At 52.8% G+C, this 19,388-nt stretch overlaps 1 protein-coding gene across 2 annotated transcripts in view; it reads right to left on the reverse strand.

Annotated features, from left to right (window-relative positions):
• Positions 1–8,473, reverse strand: part of ACSS2 (acyl-CoA synthetase short chain family member 2) — a 32,697-nt gene extending 24,224 nt beyond the window's left edge. For both annotated transcript variants that reach the window (XM_086760690.1, XM_086760689.1), the window contains exons 1-2: positions 8,327–8,473; positions 7,867–8,062 (exon numbers count right to left, since the gene is read on the reverse strand). In XM_086760690.1, coding sequence (XP_086616816.1) covers positions 7,867–8,062; positions 8,327–8,450 — 320 coding nt within the window. In that variant the 5' untranslated portion in view covers positions 8,451–8,473. The remainder of the gene's footprint in view (positions 1–7,866; positions 8,063–8,326) is intronic.
• Between the last annotated feature and the right edge of the window lie 10,915 nt (positions 8,474–19,388).

Genomic DNA, 19,388 nt, shown 5'->3' on the forward strand with positions numbered 1-19,388 from the left:
GATGCCTGCAAAAACGATAGGCTTTGAATTTACAGAGAACTGCCAGCACTCGCGGTTTCATATCACACCACATTTCGACACTTACAACCAGCAACGTGCAGAAATGCAAAGAGAGAACTGAAACCCTGCTCCAGCTGTGCACAACGGCTGTGACGCAGGGCTGCGCGCAGGAGGAAATGGCAAGCTCATCGCGCCAGTGGGGTCAAGAGGTCTTCTCAAAGCAGTGGCAATCAGTACCGCGGTCTAACAGCTCTGGGCACAACAGATGCAGCTACCCACAGGAAAAACGCCATGCTTGGAACAAGCACCCACTCGCACCTCTTTTGGCAAAGCCTGATCACTTTGTCCCCTGTAAACACCACTTCTTGGAGCAAATCTCATCCACACTGAGCCCGAGTCCTTGTCCACTTCAGCTCCATTCACACCATGATGCCAGGGCAGAACACACAAGCCATTCACACAGCTAAAATAAAATAATCAGGTTTTATAGTTCGATGAGCAAACTGAAGGCTCTGATGTTCCATACCCTGAATGCATACAGGAGTTCACCGCCCTCTCTGGCCATGAACTCCACTTATCCACCCCAAGTTTCGACTCCCTTGCCAACATTCACAATACAACATCATTGCATAACCGCGGTGCCCCTCCCAACAGTAAGCAAATTATTCTTAAAACATATCAAGGCGCCTGCAATATCTGCCAGCATTACAAGTTTCACAGAGGTGAGAAAATCCAGGAGCTATTGTCTGTGCACGCACACCCCTCGCGACTTCCCCAGGTAGATATTGGGCAACCACAAACACAGAACCACGCAGAAAGGCAGCTTTGGACACACTATTAGCCAACATTTTAATGGAGGAGTGTTGTGAAAAATTATTCAATCCCTCGTGCTGAATCAACAGAGCCAGACCCTCTGCCAGAGCAACAAGCAGCATGAGGCAAAAATACAACATAAGGACATAAAAGTCGCCACGGGTCTCATTTACATGGCACTGGGATGATCACAGCAGCTCAGCCAAGAGCCTCTCAGACTAAAACACAATACCAGGCTGGGTCAGAACCAGGGTGCAGTGTCTTGTCTCCAGGAGCAGCAGGAGATGCTGTTTGTGGAGGGCACGTGAGCATCAGCAGTTCAGCTTCAACATCGATCCTTGGGGAACCTGTTGCTAGTCCTGAAAAGTGATCATTAAAAGCGAGGAAGCAAAGGGTACAGCTAAACCAGCTCCATAGAAAGATCTTTCTTTCCATTCATGGTTAAATTATTTTCTTGAACCAGCCTTTGTGGGAAACCTCACCAAGGCGGTCTGTCAACAGCCACATCCGTGTGCTCAGTGCCGCCTGCCTTGCACTGGGGCAGGTCTGCCAGCCTTCACCTCACAGCAGCTCCATCACCTTTCCCAGCAGACTGGCCCATGCCCACAGTGACTGGATTCCACCGTATCTCCAGGGATGCACGCTGGATTTATCAGTTCCCAGGACCCCCTCTATTGCCCTCTCTAAACGGAGCGGGGCTGGCAACCTCCCAGTCCTTGGCACGGCAGCTCTTTGTAACAACACGCAGCACGCCCCGGCCAGCAGCTCTGTGATTTCACATTCAAGTTCCTGCAGCCCTCTGGGGCGCATGCCATCTAATCCTGGGCACTTACCGACATCCAGCTTGTTTATCTGGTCAAATACTTCCTGGATATTCCCTCGTATTTTTATAGATCAATGCTGTATCCCTGCCAGCGGCAGCTACCAAGGGTTTCAGAGCGAAAGGCTGGGACCAAACAGCTCTGACACGACCCAAGTGAGAGCTGCTCCCCCGATTCAAGGCTGCTGCTGGTGTGCGTTCCCAAGCAGGAGAGCTTGCACAACCCCTCTCCTTACTGCTCAGCCACAGAGCAACCCCACAAGCGCTGCCCAAGAGCCTTCTTTCTTTACAGACGTGGCTTAACAGTGGAGAGAAGTCCCATTCTGGCTACAGGAGCAGGATTACAGGTTATTTGAGCTCAATAAAAGCTACTTCCAGTGAAAATCTTCAATAATGCTGAACGCCCTCCCACGGAGGCACAAGTCCAGGGGTGCTTCTGAACGGGCAAAACCACAGGCGTTGTGTAACCGAGTGGCCACCAGCCTTTAATATCTGTCCCCTTCCTTCGCTGCCCTGTGAAAAGCAACTGGGCTGCAAGCACTTGCTGACTCTCTGCTCCTGCCTTGCATCCTACAACAGAAAAGGCTCTGCAGAGCAGGAACGGGACTCGAGACCTCCAAAACATCAAACCAACCATCCTTCCTGGAATCTCCCTGCAAACCAGCGTGCGTACCTGGCAGGGATGAGTCAAGCTCTGCTTCCGAGTCAGCCCTCCGAAAGGAAAAACAATTTCAAGCAACTGTGCCTGCCAGCTGCCTGAGTGACGAGGCACTCAAAGCCCTGACTCACGGCATCCAGCAAAACACCCCCCGCACATTGGAAGCCCTCTGGACAATATCTGCCTGAAGAAGGTATTTTGCTGCTCTCACACGATTAGTTCATCCCTTTGGCACAACCACTCACCTGGTAACTATCTCAGAGATTTCTCTGGTAGAAAAGAGGACGTAGGATGCAGCACACAAGTACAAGCCATTTACAGAAACACTTGGGGCAGAAGAACCTTGAGATATGACAGGAGAAAACTGGTGGATGCCAGGTCTCAGCACACACACACACATATAGCCTTTGGAAACAAGCTTCAGACCACAATCCCTGTGTTTTCCAGCCCCTCAGGCCAAACCAAGAATCTCCAAACCCTTAAGCAGGCATCACCATGCTGCCCTGGGGTAGCACCATCTTCATATCTATGTGCAACTAAACCTACAGCAGGACAATCAGAGTAATTACAGAATATCAGTTAATTCTGAGTCCAGCATGGCCTTGCTCTAAACAGCCCACAGCTGAAGACGGAGACTCCATCCACCAACGGAGAAAAGCCAGGGAGCTACGCCTGAGGACAATCTACGAGTCCCTCCTGTCCCAGGTTGCACTTACACACGAGCATCCGAACACAGCAGCTGTTTGCACTATGGACACAGCACTGAACATACTGGTTGGTGACTGCGCCAGAACTGGGGAGAGAAAGAATTCCACCAAAGAAATCAGGAAAGCACCTAACCTGGATGCTTCTGAGCTACAGCAGCTACTCCCTTTACTCCTTGTTTTAATACCAGGTTTCTATTGATGCTCCCACCACTCCCACTCTTGCACTCCCCACGCAGCTCAGAGTCCCCACAAAGCAGAGATGTTCGCGTTTGGTGGTATGAGAAACGCTGCTCTAAAGCGCTCAGGCACATGCAGCCAGTTCTGTAAACCTTCTCCCAGGCGGGAAGATTTCACAAAACCCACCAGAAGCAGCAACACTTTCTGTGATACATTTGATGTATTTTATTACCTAGGTTGGGTGCACCTAATCTGCCTGATTTCCAGAAGCAGAGCATTGTACTGTCCAGCCATGCTTCCAAAATACTTAATATCCGCCAAGACCACCAATCTGTCGCTCCACTCTCAGCACACGCAATGGGGAGACGACACAGATTACCGAGAATGCACTCCAGAAAGCCTCTCGGATTTTTGGGGCTGTGTGGGGTGACCCCTTTCACCATGGAGAATCCCCATCTGGGAGAGGAGCTGTGCTGAGCCTGGGTAATGCTGTGAGCATAAACCAAACTCTTGTCGCTGCTGCGGAGCTTACTCCAATTTCCCTGCGGAAGTAATCCCTCCGCAGCACTAACTGGGGAACAGGAGCACCGGGTAAGGCTGGCTGTGATTAAGCGCTTCTGAAAGTCTGTACGTTAACTGCCAGCATCCTCATCACAGCATCAGTGCATGTGGCAGAAATGGAAGACTGATACCTGCAAAGGTATCTAGACACAAAAACAAAGCACAGCGCTGGTCTGGATTCTGGAGACAGAGCACTTTGTTCTTAGCAGTTTAAGGCAAGATTTTGTCTGTAAACAGAAGAGGCACAGACATTTACTGCAGAAATGCAACTGAAACACAGCTTCATCTGGCTTCATTTTTGACTCTGGGGTGGCACATGCCGGAATGAAGCCCTCCACGGCGAGGAACAGCCACCAGATTGAGGTGCAGCAGCAGGTGTGGTCTTGTCACATTTGGCCCCAGCAGCACATTTACACCAAACCAGTGTTTGACAATCTGTATCCTCTCTGGAAGGCTGCTGTCCAAAAATTATTTCCAGTTTCCTAACAGGAAACCTCCAGAAGTGCTCCAGACCTTTTGTTTTGGGTTGGGGGTTTTGGTTTGGTTTGGTTTTTTTTTTTTGTTTATTTTTTTGTTTGTTTTATTTTTTGGGGTTTTTTTGGGCTGCGTTTTTTTTTTTGAGGGGGGAGGGTAGTGGTGGTGTTTTTTTTAAACATGCTCTAAAGTTTTTTCCTTTCAGAAAAATTTATTGCAACAAGTATCACAGCTACAAGCCCCTAAATCCTTTATTAGATTCAAAATAAAAGAACACAAACAAAAACCACAAACACCTTCTCCATTTTTATCTTTGCATGTCATGTTTGTTCTAGGACCAGAAGAGGAACCATAGGCAGTTATTCTTTTGTTTAAGCAAAGTTCCAGTAAGGTCTGGGAGCCTTTATATCTCTGTTTCTCCTTTCTAGATGTGTTATTCTGTATGCAAGGATAAGAAAATAGAAGATTGATACACTCTCCCAAAGATTGCAGAAGCCAGCAGCACCCTAAGCCCACTCACCTAGGCTACAAGGAGGCTAAAGGTCGTGTGAAGAGCTCTACCGTCTGCCCCCTGGTCCCACCAGGCACCACCAGTACTGCAACTGGGGTGACTGGTTTGAGGAAAAGGCATGAAGTTAAGTGTTTCAGCCATGCACAGGTTACACAGAGAACAAGCTTCATCCAGGTACCTTCACACCCCAGGGTCTAATCAGACAGAGCTCTGTAATAGGTGGTGTTCTTTTGGAATTCCCACCTGGTTATATTTTTACCTCCACAACCTGCCCAGGCTGATGTTTATACGAGATTATTAACAGACACTTCAGCACAGAACTAAGGGTTTGTCCATGCGACGCAGATACATGTACGGCACGGTGAAGGCACACTGTGCTCCTGCTCCAGTTAACACGGCCCACGGCGGGCGAAGTCCCCTGCAAGTGCCCTCAGTGTCCCAGCTAAGTTTGTTCAGTGCATTTCACCTGCAAGGCCCACAAAAGCCAGGTAGATACCGTAGATACCTTACCTGCACAGCAACCACAGTGTTACTGACTTCAGCCTTTCCAAGCAATTCTGAAATAGATTTCATTTTTGAGAGCAGCACTTTATCAGAAACATTTCCTGGAGCTTCTGTTCCTTTTTAGGCCACATCAGCAAAACCAAGAAAGAGGAATCAAAAGCAGCATAAGCAGAAACACTTCTACGTTCACAAGCGGCGAGAGATAGCATCATGAAAGAGGCAGCAGGGAAAATGCAAGTGTTTCCTATCGACTCAGGATGGTCACTTTGAACTATGTAGTCCTAACAGCACCAAGAGGATGATACCACCACAGCAAACATCACCTACGTACAAGTTCTGCAGCGTAAAGCAATCCCACGTATCGCCCTTTGTGCTGAAAGAGCCTCTCCACGCGGCTTGGGATTAGACAGAGATGCAAAACTTGAGACAGCCACAGTCAGCAGCGCACGACAGCTCTGAGTTCCGTTAGGACACAACTCTTCGCAGAGACACTCAGCAACGCCTCAAAACTTTATTCACTTCCCCCCCCCCCCCATTTCTCCTCTCTGAAAGCAAAGACCAGGGTCTTGTATCTTTTCAAAGCCCTCACAGAGCTGGGCAGTCCCTACCTTGGTGTAAGCTCAGCACCCTTTCCCATCTAGCAGGCTACAGACTTTCTTAGAAGCAAGGAAGCAGCCAAGGTATTAAAAACAAATATCCAAACTTTTTCCCAGGAATTCTCTTTGTATGAAAGGTCAGTAAAAGAAATGAGCGCCTCCAAAAGCCAGTGTGACAAGTCTCAAGTGTTTTGAGAAAGCATGCTCCTTCAATAGAGTGCTAAATGCAAAATGTGAAAGGAGAAGATGACAGCAATTACGCCTTGCTATAGAAAAGCACATGTTCAGAGAGGCGTCCGCACGCTCCTAGAAGAGTAATTGTACAAGTCACAACCCCAGCGCCTTTTCCTCAAGACCCGAGTGTCACGAGGTACCGCACACACCAGGTTCAGCGTGCCTCTTCCATCCCTCCCACTGGCATTCCCAGCTGACAGCCACAAACACCTCCGTGCCAGGTCACTTGTGACAGAACCACACTAGGGGAGTTTATCCCAAAATAGTCAGGGAAAGCTGCCTGCTAGGGAGGAAGAGAGACTTTATTTTTCAGCACTGAACACCACGACTGACAGACACCCACCATTTTAATATCCACTCCAAGTTTTGCTCAGCATCACAAATACCTCTACAAAGGCTGCCGGAATAGCTGACAAGAAAATCTCCACTAAGCCCAAATTAAAGCTGGACGCTGCCACCCAAAGATTTATGTGCAAGAAGAACGATGCGCTCACTCTGTATATAAACTCCAGCCCAGCTGCCAGCACTGGCCTGCCAAATGGCTTTGTTTGCTGGCACACCTTTACCTGAATGAGTTTACAAAGGGGTTTTCATTCAGAAGCTGCAGTTATTTTACAGCCGAGTGAGTCAGAGGATGTATTCAACCAGCAGGGAAGAAATACTTTCCACTATTTGACCGGTATCTTATCAGTATAATTATTTGCTAGGCAGTATGAGTAATTCTTTTACTGAAGCAGTAGCCCTATGAATAGAAACTGTAGATTTAACCCAATTTGAGAGTCGTGGCCATAACTACACCAGTATATACCAGTTCCTTTCCATAACAGTGTAGCCCCTTGTCACCTTTACACCAGGGGACCGGAGGGGACCCTTTAGCTGCACAAAATCACTGAGAGCAGCACAGCTGTTCACCATTAGAGCATCTGGTGCTTTTATTGCCATGACAGTAAGGCTCCAGCTGCTCTACTGAAGGGACTCGCCCTAACCCAACGAGTTATTGCACCCCTAACAAGCGGTACATTTAATTGTGCTTCTGTACTGCCACATACAGTCATCCCGACACAACACAAACGCACGCTAGTTCAAGGGAAACAGGAAAACGCACGGGTGGGCAAGGCACTGCTCTCAGTTTGGGGACAGCACTGCGGTGCCAGCTGAGCCAGTTCAGCAGGGGAGCATTAGTTCCAGACCTCACACATCACCAGGGAAACCTGTTTTGCATCAATATGAAAATTTCAAGTTTCATCTGGCTTTTAACACTAGTAACTACTCTGATAAAAAAAAAAAATACAAACATACTTCAGATGGTGCTAGAAGTTAACTTTTCCTCCCAAAGGTAACAGAGAAGACAGCCTTTCTGCAAGCACCGCAGGGTTCTACACGTCTAAGGAATCACTAAATAAGCTCAGGAGCGGAAACTTGCCAGACCCACCACACTTGAAGACAGCTTTTTGCTGTTCCTCACCCCATGTTTCTGCCCACATCTACCTCCCTACTTACTTCAGTAGGGAACTGCAGCACCTGCCTCAACACCTCTGACTGCTCTTAGCTTCCAGCAGGTACAACAAAGGCAGAGCTGGAAGACAGGAGCTCCCCACTGCTACGCTGGGCCACTTCAGCGCATCCCAGAAGCTCCACTGCACAGCTCTTCTCAAACACATGGAAACAAACACCTGCTGTACCTACCTAGAGGTTAAAGCCTCTCAGGTTTTACCATGTTTTTCATTCACCTCTGTAGAAACCAACACTGTCTGTACACTTCAGCGTGACACCTACCCACCTTCTACACCGCAATATAAACAGAAATTTACCAGTAGAATGCAATTTTGTCCCCAAGTTTCTTCTCGTTGATGTTCCTGTCCAGGAGGTTGTAGCAGATGTTGGTGGTCGCCCCTTTCATCCACTCGATGAAGATCTTTCCCTTCGTCACGTCGAAGTTGTACTTCAGAAAGGGCCCCGCGTGCTGACTCTTCCAGTAAAACTCTTTGGCAATGTCACCCCAAAATTCTGCAAAGGCAACAGCCCGTGACCCAGAAACGGGCACGGATCAGCAAGACAACGCTTTAAGGAACGAGAGGGCCAGCCCCCACGCTCCCGCACCCCCACGCGTGGGGGGCTCCCACCCCCGCAGCCCACCCGGTACCCCCCCCCCCCCCCCGCCACCGCCCCCGGAGGAACCGGCAGCGCCCTGCGGGCACCGCCTCCCCCGCCCCGCCGCGGCCCTGCCCCCGGGGAGCAGGCACGGAGCGGGCTCCCGCCGGCGGCGCTCACCGTGCGGCTCCTCCACGGAGCGCTGGTAGAGCCGCTCGTAGTGAGCCAGCGAGGGGACGTGAGCCGCCGGCAGCAGCTCGGGCCGCGGCCGGTAGAGCCGGGCCTGCTCCTCCGGCAGCACCATGGCGGGGCGCCGGCGGCTCTGGGCGGGCGGGCGGCCGCCGAGCCCGCTTCAAAGCGGCGCGGAGCCGGGGGCGGGGACGGCGGAGGCGGCGGCCCGCCCTCACGCCGGCGGGGACGGGGAGGGCAGCACCGCCCCGGAGCTGACCTGCCCGCCGCGGCGGAGCCCGCGGAGGTGGGCGGGTGGCATCGAGGCCGGAGTAGGCCGGGGCTCGGCAGCACCCGGGTGCGGGGCTGCGTGTCCCTGTCAGCCATGTCACCCTGTCAGCCATGTTTCCCCCGCCCGCCATGTCCTCCCTGACAGTGGTGTGCCCCTGTCAGCAATGTCCTCCTGTCAACCATGTCCGCTGTGCCACTAGTGTCTCCTCCTGTCAGCCATGCTGCCTCCATTAGCGGTGTCCTCCTCCCCTGTCCGTGGTGTCCCCAGCAGCCACGTTCCCTTGTCAGCCCGTGTTGCCCCGTCACCAGCCATGCTCCCCCATGCCAGCAGTGTTCCCCCATTAACAATGCGGCCCCATCAGCCACATCTCCCTCATCAGCGGTGTCCCCCACGAGCCACGTCCCCTCAGGGCCAGTCCCCACTGCTCTGCCAGGCGCAGGGGAACAGCCCAGGGCACGATCGCTGAGATCCTCCCTCACCAGCCCCAAAACGGGCCCAGAGGCCATGACCACGCTCGGTGCCTGGCCCCCTGCAGAAAACAACCTTCATTTTGATTCACAGGACCCCACTTCCCCGCCACTGACTGCCTGGGCGAGGACAGTGAGCCATGTCAGTTCACCGAGCACCTTTCCCCATGTGAACAATGTTACAGATCTCATATCGTTAGGGAGAAATTAAATATTTTTTTTCACCACAAAGGCAGTGAAATGCTAGAACAGGGGCCCAGAGCGGTGGCAGGGTTTCAGCCCTTGGAAGTAGTCAAAATTCAACCAGACAAGCCCCTGAGGAACCAGCCCTGTGGGAGCAGGAGGTTGGACCTGGGGTCTCCCAAGGGACCGACATGATTCCATGAGTCTCCAGCCTTAGAGGCAGCAGCTGCCTATGGCAGTATCTCGCACAGCAGACACATTGTCAGCTCAATCCTTAACATGGCATTGCCTAGGTAGGCTGCTGAAACCTCGAAGGTCTCTTTGCACTGGGGAACATCACCCCTTCGAGCAAAATTCTGCTGTGCCCAGGGAGCCACAAGCTCTGGAGCCACAGGCAATTCTTGTGGTGGTTTGGGCTGGGGCCAAGGAGCACTCAAAAGATAAAAGTCTGTAACCTTGAACTTGGTACAGTGTTCCTCAGGCTGGAGAGGAGTGGTCTGGTGTCACTGAGCAGGTACAGCCTACTCCACGATCCTTGGTGTTTTCCATGGTTTAATGCACTCCCTGGGAGCATTGCTGTGCTATACGCTGCAGATGATGCAGTGAGCATCATCTGCCACTCCGTCCAATGTTCTTCCAGAAACAGTTCTTCTACAGATGGTACTGGTGTGTATTTTCTGTTCAGGATGTTCTCTAGTTTGAAAGGCACATCTACGCTGCAGCTCCCTGCTCTGGTGTTAGTCTGCTGGCTGCCCAACACTGCTTGACAGCAAGGTTTCTACTGTGACTCTATTTGGGAGAACATAGCTGGTTTCCTCCAAGATGAAACCCAGGAGTAGTTCAGATGATACCTCCTTCCATGGGCTGTATCCTGCAGGCAGCATCACTCTAGAGATGCTCTCTATGCCTCTCCTCAGCAGATTTTACACCCCAAATCGGTCAGCCGCCCTCACACCACACTGTAGCACAAGTAACAAAGCTTAGCCATATGCTCTGAAATCACTGTCCTGGAAAGCTGCAGTGTGGCCTCATATAATTCATTTCATTGTTATTAACAAAAAAAAAAAAATAAGGGGAAGGAATAGTCAGATCTTAGGGTGCAGGGACTCAGTCTCTACTAGCAAACCACATGGATGAAGGCAAAGTTTCCAGCACAAGTCCATATCCATCCAGATGCCAAATTTTAGCACATTCCGTGTTGGAGTTTCAGCCTGGGACCACCAGTCTCTGAGCCCAGGCTCACATCATGGGCAGATGTAGTACAGATACAGTCAAACCCTGCAAGGTGTTTCCCTCCAGGAGCCAGCACTGTAGTTACCTCCAAGTTCCCTATAACAAAAAGTTTTTTGAAGAAAAAATCAATTTGGCCATGCAGCTTGGGCTCTCTGGCATGGATATTTTTGGAGCTATGGGAGTTGCACTCCTCCAGCTATTCCCCTTGGAGTCATGGGCCAGGCACAGCCCCATGAGTTTTGCAGTACACGTGGCACATCATGTGGCCACAAAGATGATCAGAGGGCTGGAGCACCTCTCCTGTGAGCACAGGCTGAGAGAACTGGGGCTGTTCAGCCTGGAGAAGAGGAGGCTCTGGGGAGACCTTATAGCAGTCTTTCAGTACCTCAAGGGGGCCTACAGGAAAGACGGGGATAAACAGTTCAACAAGGCCTGTTGTGACAGAATGAGGGCTAATGGTTTCAAAATAGACGGAGGTAGATTCAGATTAGACATTAGGAAAAAAAATTTTTACACTGAGGGTGGTAGAACACTGGCACAGGTTGCCCGGAGAGGTGGTGGATGCCCCATCCCTGGAAATGTTCCAGGCCAGGTTGGCCGGGGCTCTGAGCAACCTGATCTGGTTGGAGATGTCCCTGCTCCTTGCAGGGGCATTGCACTGGATGAGCTTTGAAGGTCCCTTCCAACCCAAACCATTCTATGGTTCTATGATTTAACAATCCCAACTGGCCATCACATTGATCCCCTCCTGATAAGCAGGACGAACTCAGAACTTCTTAAGTCCTTCTTAAGCCACCTCACTCTAAAAATTTCTTATTATGGGTTGCCAGCTCCTAGTTTTAGCAGCCTCCATCTCGAGGATTTTGCATTTACAGTCAAGGTTTAGCAGCCTGCTAACAAACCTTCTCTCCCCCAACATGCCAGGAAGGGGCCTGTAGTTCACCCCACTGCTGGAAAAAGGCTTCATCGCTCTCCCTGTCATGGGACAGGTGCCCCAGAGCCAACAAAGAGGTGGTTTGCAGATGTGGGAGGCACCGTCTGGTTTCCTTCTCATTGGCCTTTTGCTTTCAGTGATTTGCCCAGCTGAAATTCTCCACCAGGCTCAGTGACAGCATGATTTCTCTCCAGCAACTGTTGCCTGCTGTGGGCAGGACGTACCGAGCCACGAGGCCAGGGCACCACCATGTCCCACCAGCCTGTCAGCTGTCCTCCATCCAGCATTGCCCAGAATGGGCTGCCACAGCCAGGGGATTTTATCGTTGTGCCTCAGCTGTCCACAGCTGTGGCCCAGGAAGCTGCCTGATGGGGAGCAGTTGCATCATCTCTCACAATGCACCTGCAAAGAGAAAAACCCAGAATAGCCTCCTGGACATGTTTCCCATGCTCTTTCTTCTTGCAGGAGTCTGATAACTCTCCAAGTGCCCGTGTACAGGGCTGTGAACCACATAGTTGGTACCACCAGTCGGACCCACCATGGCACAGCTCTTCTCAAACTTTAATTTCAGTCATCCACAGCTGAAATATGGGCATGTCCAGGCCTCCCTTCAGAGATTTTACAGGCTCTAGGGAAAGGGCTCCTACTGCGTGACCATGCTTTGCTACTCCAGCTCCCTCCACCCCAGGGCAGCTTGCATCCAGCTGGGGTCCTGCCCTGGGAGCTGGTGGGTGGTGGGTGGTCCCTGTTCATCCAAATAATTGAGCATATCAGATATATGGTAGCTTGAAACAAGCAGACCTCTTCTCCTTCTACCTGACCCCTCACCCTGCTCACTTGGTCCAAACTCCCTTCCACTCTAAAATCCGCTTGCAGATAAATCCATGTGAATTAGGAGTGGATAAAATCTCCATGCCCCGCTGAGCGCATGATGCCTTGAAGGGTCTCTCCATGCTTCTCACCATCTCTGCCACCACAGGGATCCCGCTGAGACACGTCCCAGATGCGCTGTGGCACAGTCCTGCCATGGGAGCACACGTCTGGGTCACTGGGCTGTGCACTGGGTGAGGGTATCCAGTTTGTCCGGGATGAGGCTCTGTTGAGGTGGGCTCTGTGTCTGTACGTGGTGATTTGGGTCAGCTCTGGGGTGCCATCAATGTCAGCTGCTTTTGGGACCAGGTCTGAATGAAACTTGTGGAAGGGGCTCTTCTGCAGCTGAAGTCTTTTCTTCGTTGCCAAAATCTGGGTGTGCGGGCTGCAGCATGGCAGGAAGGATGCAACCCACAGCCGTGGAGGATGCAGCCTGAGAAGGCACAGGGGTGTCTGAGCAACACTGAGGTCGGTGTGATGGCTGAGGCCCATGTGCTTGCCTGGAGGAGGAGGACAGCAAGCCACCTCCGCTCCCACTGCCTGTCCACTCATCCCAGAGCATCTCCTGGACAGGGCAGCCTGGACCAGGGCCTGGTGAGGCCGTAACACATCTGGCCAGGCAGGTTCAGCAGCTTGGTGGTACAGCTGTCTGGGATGGTAATTAGATAAGACATCTTTTAGCATGGACCCAACGCCTGGTGAACATGTCACAGCAAAAACAAGCTTATGCCTTGGATAGACATGCCAGAGGCAGTGTGAGGCTTTATCAGAATGCCCTGCAGTGGGAAGGGATGGTTTTCTTAAACTAAAGGTGACTGCAAGGGCAGGGAATCGACGAGCAGAGTAAAAGAGCAAAGGATCTGGAAGGAATCCCAAGGAAGACCAGCAAATGCTCCTGGGACCGGCAGAGCAGGCATGAGAGAGGGAGCAGGGTGGAGATCTGACAGCAAGGGTCAGTTTATGGCCCAGCCAGTGATGGCAAAGGGATGTGCTCCAGGTTAGCTACATTAAAATGGGCCTGTGGTGCTGGTGCCCCCAGCAGGAACCCAGGCTGGCCCTTGGGTGGGAGACGACACCACAAGCGAGCGGCGGCACTGATAGCAGAGAGCTCGAGGCTGGCGTGGCTGGTGCTGCAGGCTCCAACCTGCCTTGCAGGGATGGAAGGAAAGGCAAAGTGCAGCACCACGACTGCTCTTGGGCTGTGCTGCTGGCATCCCCCTTCTCCCACACGTGATGGTACCGCGTGGACTTAAGCAGTGTGGATCCCCAGGGCAGCATCCTGAGAACAGTGAGGCTGCAGTGGGACAGAGGAGATGGGGTGGGAGGATGTGATGGGCTGTGGACCTTCCTGCCGGGGTTTTCTATGCTAATTTTCATCTCGTAGCCAGGCTGAGCAGCCCTTCGGTTGTGCCAAATGAATCAGCATGTAGCAGCAGCGGGGTTGAACACTGGATCGCTCATGTCTCCCTTGCTGATGACACTCCTTGTCATTGGCTGCGGAGGACATTGTAATCAGTGCCGCGATAACAGCCTTTCAGTCCTGCTGGGAGTTATCAGCTCCTTTGTTTGTAAATGTAGCTGCTCGATACCAAAACGGCTCAGGGTTCCAGCGCATGCCGGCTCCACAGCCCTTTGGGTCCAGCAGCCTCCCTGCCCTCCCTGGGGGCCGCCTGCTCCCAGCTATCGGGGTATCGGGGTGTTAAAACACGCCAGGTTACTCCGAGCACAAGGATCAAGCCCGAGCTGTTTGCTTCCTGCCTCTGTTGTCACTGGGAGAGACACCTCTGAATTTCAAGCTGTTGTAAGCTTCAAAGAGTAGCTGATGGATATCAGAGCCTGGTAATTTAGCCCTCTGCAGAGTACAAACAATATATTCATAACCATTTTACATGTAGATGAGCTAGTCGGGCAATCAGGGGTGTAAATCAAACCCAGGGGACATGTCAGTGCTGTTTGCCTGAGCTTTTTGAGCCATCTAGAAAATGTCTGTCTCTGAGATGGGGCCAATTAACCTTATAAAGATGCACTCTCCTCTCACAGCGGCTCGTTTGTTTACTTGGGCTCCGCCGGCCGCTGCTATTTTCGTTCTGGAAGAGGGGGCCAGGCCGGTACGAGATTTGCCGGAGGCCCGGGCTGCAGAGGAAGGGAAGCCGGGCTCAGGACAGACGATGCCTTCATCAGTGGCACGATGGAGGAGGTTGGGGTTTAGTAACAGGCTCCCCCGCCTGGCTTCGTAGCTGTCCCCAGGCTTCAGAGAGGGGCCTTGCACACCCATAGACCTAGCCGCCTTCTTCTGTCCCTGTTTTATCCAGCAGGAAGAGATAGCTGGAGCTCTGGGGCACTTGGTGACGGCGGCCATGGAGCAACCATGTCCTGCAGGCTCCTGCCTGCACCTTTTTGTTTCCTACAACAAGTCAGTGTAAAAATCCCAGTAAAATACACAGGCCCAGGCAGCCTGGGCGGGCGGGCGGCAGCGGCGTGCCCTCTGCTGATGGGCTGCCAGCCATGCAGCTCTGCTGTGCCAGGGCCCGCAGTGCCAGCAATGCAGGGTCTGCGGTGGCAGCGATCCAGGGTCTGCGGTGGCAGTGATGCAGGGTCTGTGGTGGCAGTGATGCGGGGTCTGCGGTGGCAGTGATGCAGGGTCTGCGGTAGCAGTGATGCGGGGTCTGCGGTGGCAGTGATGCAGGGTCTGTGGTGGCAGTGATGCGGGGTCTGCGGTAGCAGTGATGCGGGGTCTGCGGTGGCAGTGATGCGGGGTCTGCGGTGGCAGTGATGCGGCGTCTGCGGTGGCAGTGATGCGGGGTCTGCGGTGGCAGTGATGCGGCGTCTGCGGTGGCAGTGATGCGGGGTCTGCGGTGGCAGTGATGTGGGGTCTGCGGTGGCAGTGATGTGGGGTCTGCGGTGGCAGTGATGCAGGGTCTGCGGTGGCAGTGATGTGGGGTCTGCGGTGGCAGTGATGCGGGGTCTGTGGTGGCACTGATGCGGGGTCTGCAATGCTGGCAATGCAGTGCCCATGATGCCAGCAACGCAGGGCACACGGTGCCAGTGATGTGGGGTCCAAGGTGGCAGCAATGCAGGGTCTGTGGTGGCAGTGGTGCAGTATCTGAGGTGCCACCAATGCAAGCTGCAATGTGCCAGGGATGCAGGAGCCAGGCGTGAGCTCATTGCAGGTCTCATGGTGCAGCACATGGGCTGGCCATTCTGGGTCTCATCCCAGCCGTGGGGTCTGGCATGCCTTGTCCCCACACTGTCCCCTGGCACCATCTGCTTCTGGCCTGCCCAGAACCTGGAGCACCCAGGAGCTGAGCTGCACTGGGATGCTTCTCTGGTACCCAGCAGCAAGAAAACCATTACTTGCCTGCACGGGGAGGGGCTGAAGCTGTTGCCCAGCCCTGCACCCCTCTACCATGCTCGGACATGAAGCCCAGGCAAGGACAAGGGCTTGTATGTGGGCACAGGAGCACGTCCTGTGGTGGGACCATGAGGGTGGGACCATGAGGTGGGACCATGAGGGCTGATGACAGCACCCAACAAAGTGGCTCTGCTTTGCTCTTGCTTTGCTTCCTTCTGCCTCAACCATGTCCTGCCCTGCACCATGAGGGGATATCCGTATTCGGGGAGCAGGATGGGGCCTGCTCTGAGTGAGCAGGATTTGGGGTGATGCAGGGATGCGCTGGGCAGTCAGGCAGATCTGGCAGCAAAGGGACATGGCTGGAGCAGGGCGGGCACGGAGCTGAGGTCAGTGCTGATGCCAGAGGTGGTATGGTCTTATGCATCCCCGGCACCAAACCCTCTGAGCTGCTCAGGCCTTGGGGCTGTGATTTGGCCCAGGGACTGGTCATTTGCTGTGAAAACCCATTGGACATTGCAGCATCACGGGCCAGGGCAAAAGGCAGTGGGTGACTCATCTGGGAGGTGCCTCCAGATTCAGAGGGGACAGGCAGCAGTGTGTCCCACCCCAGCCGTGTCTTCAGTACCCAGGAGCTCAAAATTGGGCTCCAGGCATTGCTAACCCAGGGCCTCAACTGGGCTCTGCTCTGTGGTGGGGACACAACTTTTGGGGGCCCGAGGCAGCCACTGACAAACACCCCATGCTGCCTCGAGATGGGGGCTGTTCCCTTCATCGCCCAGGACGCTGCAAAACCACAGGAGCTGCATCTTCACCATAACTGGTGTCCCTAGGGGCTGTGGCAGGCAGGGGACAGGCAGTGCTGGGAACAGGAAAGCCACCGCTGGAGACACGGCACTGCTCTGCCACATCTGTAAGAAGAGGACTTGCAGACAGCTTGTACTTATTTTTTTTTTTTCATAGAGATTTTTAATGTTTATTTTTTAACAGACTTGGTTTAAATTTTTGTTTTCTACAATAAGTCGATGTAAAAATCCCAGTACAATATACAACAGTTTGAACATTTTGAATAAGAAATCCAGCTCGGGGAGACACGTAAGTTCAGCTAGTTTCTAACACAGGTAGCAAATTCCCTCCACCCTCCCCCAGATTTCCCAGCCAGGAAGGCATGTGGACAGAAATGCTTTACAAATGCCACCCCCACCCCATCAAGACACTGGCTGCCCTATCCCCACTCATATTGCAGTGGGATGGTCCCTCAGACACATCACCTTGGAAAGGGCAGGGGCCCCTCCGTGGGATGGGTTGGAGCCTCCAGCACTGCAAGGCAACGTCTGGAGTCAAGCGAGGCTGGCTGGTCCTTGTGCGTGAGCGACGTGGGACGCTCTGAATAGGCCCTGCATGCAGGTCCCTCAGAGTATGGGGCTCCCTCGGGATGGAGAGGAGACCTGTCCCTCTCCAGTGCCAGCAGCCTTGTGCCCTAGCACAGCCGTAAGGTCGTTGGAAGGGGATGGCCATGTCCCTGCATGGCCCAGCTCGAAGGAAGGAAAACAAAGATGATGCAAGGGTCATCTCAGGGATAGCTCAATGGCCTGGAATCTGGCAGTCTTTCAGAAAGCCACTTTGGCCTGGCCCATGGTACTCAGGCAGGCTGGGATGATGCTGCTTGAACAGCCTGGAGTGGTCCTGCTCAAGCTACATGGGGTGGTCCTGCTTGAGCAACATGGGAGGGTTCTGCTCAAGCTGCATTGGATGATCCTGCTCAAGCAGCCTGGAATGGTCCTGCTCAAACAGCCTGGAATGGTCCTGCTCAAACAGCATGGAATGGTCCTGCTGGAGTAGCATAGGGTGGTCCTGCTTGAGCAGCATGGAGTGGTCCTGCTCAAGCAGCGTGGGATGGTCCTGCTAAGCAGCATGGGGTGGTCTTGCTTGAGCACCATGGGGCAACTGCAAGTGGCAGGGATAGTTCCTCATGTCCTGCAGCACCCCAAGCACTGCATGCAAAGCCATTTTCTGGCCTTTCTTGCCCTTCCTGGCGATCCTCCACTGCTCAGAGAAGTCTCCCAAAGATGTGCGTGCTTGAAGGGATCCCAGGGAACTTTGGTCGAGGTCTGTGTTCCAAAATAGTTATTGCTAATGCTAAATCAGGACATTGATGACTTTATCTAGGTGAGTTGTGAAACTGTCCAAGGGCAGAGATCATCCCACTTCCCCAGTGACCAATTCCAGCTGCACCAGCCCTAAGGAGAGTGTCTCCTGATGTTCAGCATGAATCTCCCTGCCTGCAAGCTGTGGCCATTACCTCTACTATGAAAGTGCCTGGAGTAGTGGGGATGGGGTAGGAGGCTGGTTCTCCATCTCACCTTGCCCCAGATCCCACCCCCAATAGTACAGGCCCTTTCTGCTTGCATCAGGGATGGCTCTGCTGGTGGTGGCTTTCCTAGGTTGGTAAGAGATGGGATACAAGGCAGGAGAAGGAAGAAGAGAAGGAGAAAGTAAAAGCAGGAGTTAGATGCGCTGGGAGTAAAAGAGTGGAGGAAGGATGGAGGAGATGACAAATGGGAGAGGTCTGGCTGGGAGAACATGGGAGGTCAGGATGAAGTTGGGAGGTAAAGAAGAATGAAAGGACAGTGAGAAAGGGAGGTGTGAGGTAAGGGAGGATGGCTGGAGGTCAGGAAGGGGTGGAGCGGAAGTCTGTGAGGTAGGTGGGACACTTGGAGGATAAGGAGGGATAGGGAGATGGGAAGAGGCGGAGGAGTATGAGGAGAAAAGGGGAGACTGTGGGAGGCAAATGGCAAGGCAGATAGCCAGAGGTCAAGTATGAGGAAGGACAGGGCAAGAGGTGAAAGAGCATGAAAAATGATGTGGAACAATGGGAGGTGGAGGTTGAAAGAAAGGATAGAGAGACTAAGATGGAGGTACGAGAGGAGGATGAGTGAGAAGGTATGGGAGATGGTGGAAAGTGGAGGACAATGAGGTATGGGCAGTGGTGGAAAGTGAAGGACAATGAAGAGGAAAAGAGAAGTTGGAGGAGGATGAGGAGGACTGGGCATATAGTAGGAAGTGGAGAATGAGGAAAAATGGGCAAATAGTGGGTGGTGTTGGGGCATGGAGAAGGATGGAGGACAGTGGGAGGTAGAGGATGATGAAGGTGGGCAAAATGGAGGAGGAAAACAAGGAGAGATGAGATGGCAGGTGGTAGAGGACAAGGAAGGAGGGGGAGATGGAGATGAAGGAAGGAGGGATGAGGAGACAGTGGGAGATGGATGAGGATGACAGGAGGGATGGAGAGACATTTGGGGGTAGATGAAGACAAAGACTGGAGGGCAACGGAGGAAGATGAATGAGGAGATGGTGGGAAATGAAGAAGCCCAAGGGGGATTGGAAATGTGGGGTTGGAGGAGGAGGCAGGATTGGGTGATCTTGGCAGCTGGAGGGATGGAGCAATGGTAGGAGGTGAGGGTGGATTTTGGGATGGGGGAGGATGAGGGGGATGAAGAGATAGAAGGCGGTAGAAGAGGATGAAGAAAGATGGGGAGAAGATGAGAAGGGGAGGAGGTTGACATGCGTTGGGGTGATGGTGGGAGCTAATGGAGGATAAGCAGGGATAAGAAGATGGTAAGATGTAGAGGAGGACAGAGTGAAGGTGGGAGCTGATGCAGGATGAGAAGGGACGGTGAAATGCTGACATAAGGAATATGAAAGGAAAAGAGAAACTGGAGGCAAAGCAAGATGAGGATGGATGA

The sequence above is a fragment of the Chlamydotis macqueenii genome, chromosome 16 (genome assembly GCF_036417535.1).
Source record: "Chlamydotis macqueenii isolate bChlMac1 chromosome 16, bChlMac1.mat, whole genome shotgun sequence".
Taxonomy (NCBI): domain Eukaryota; kingdom Metazoa; phylum Chordata; class Aves; order Otidiformes; family Otididae; genus Chlamydotis; species Chlamydotis macqueenii.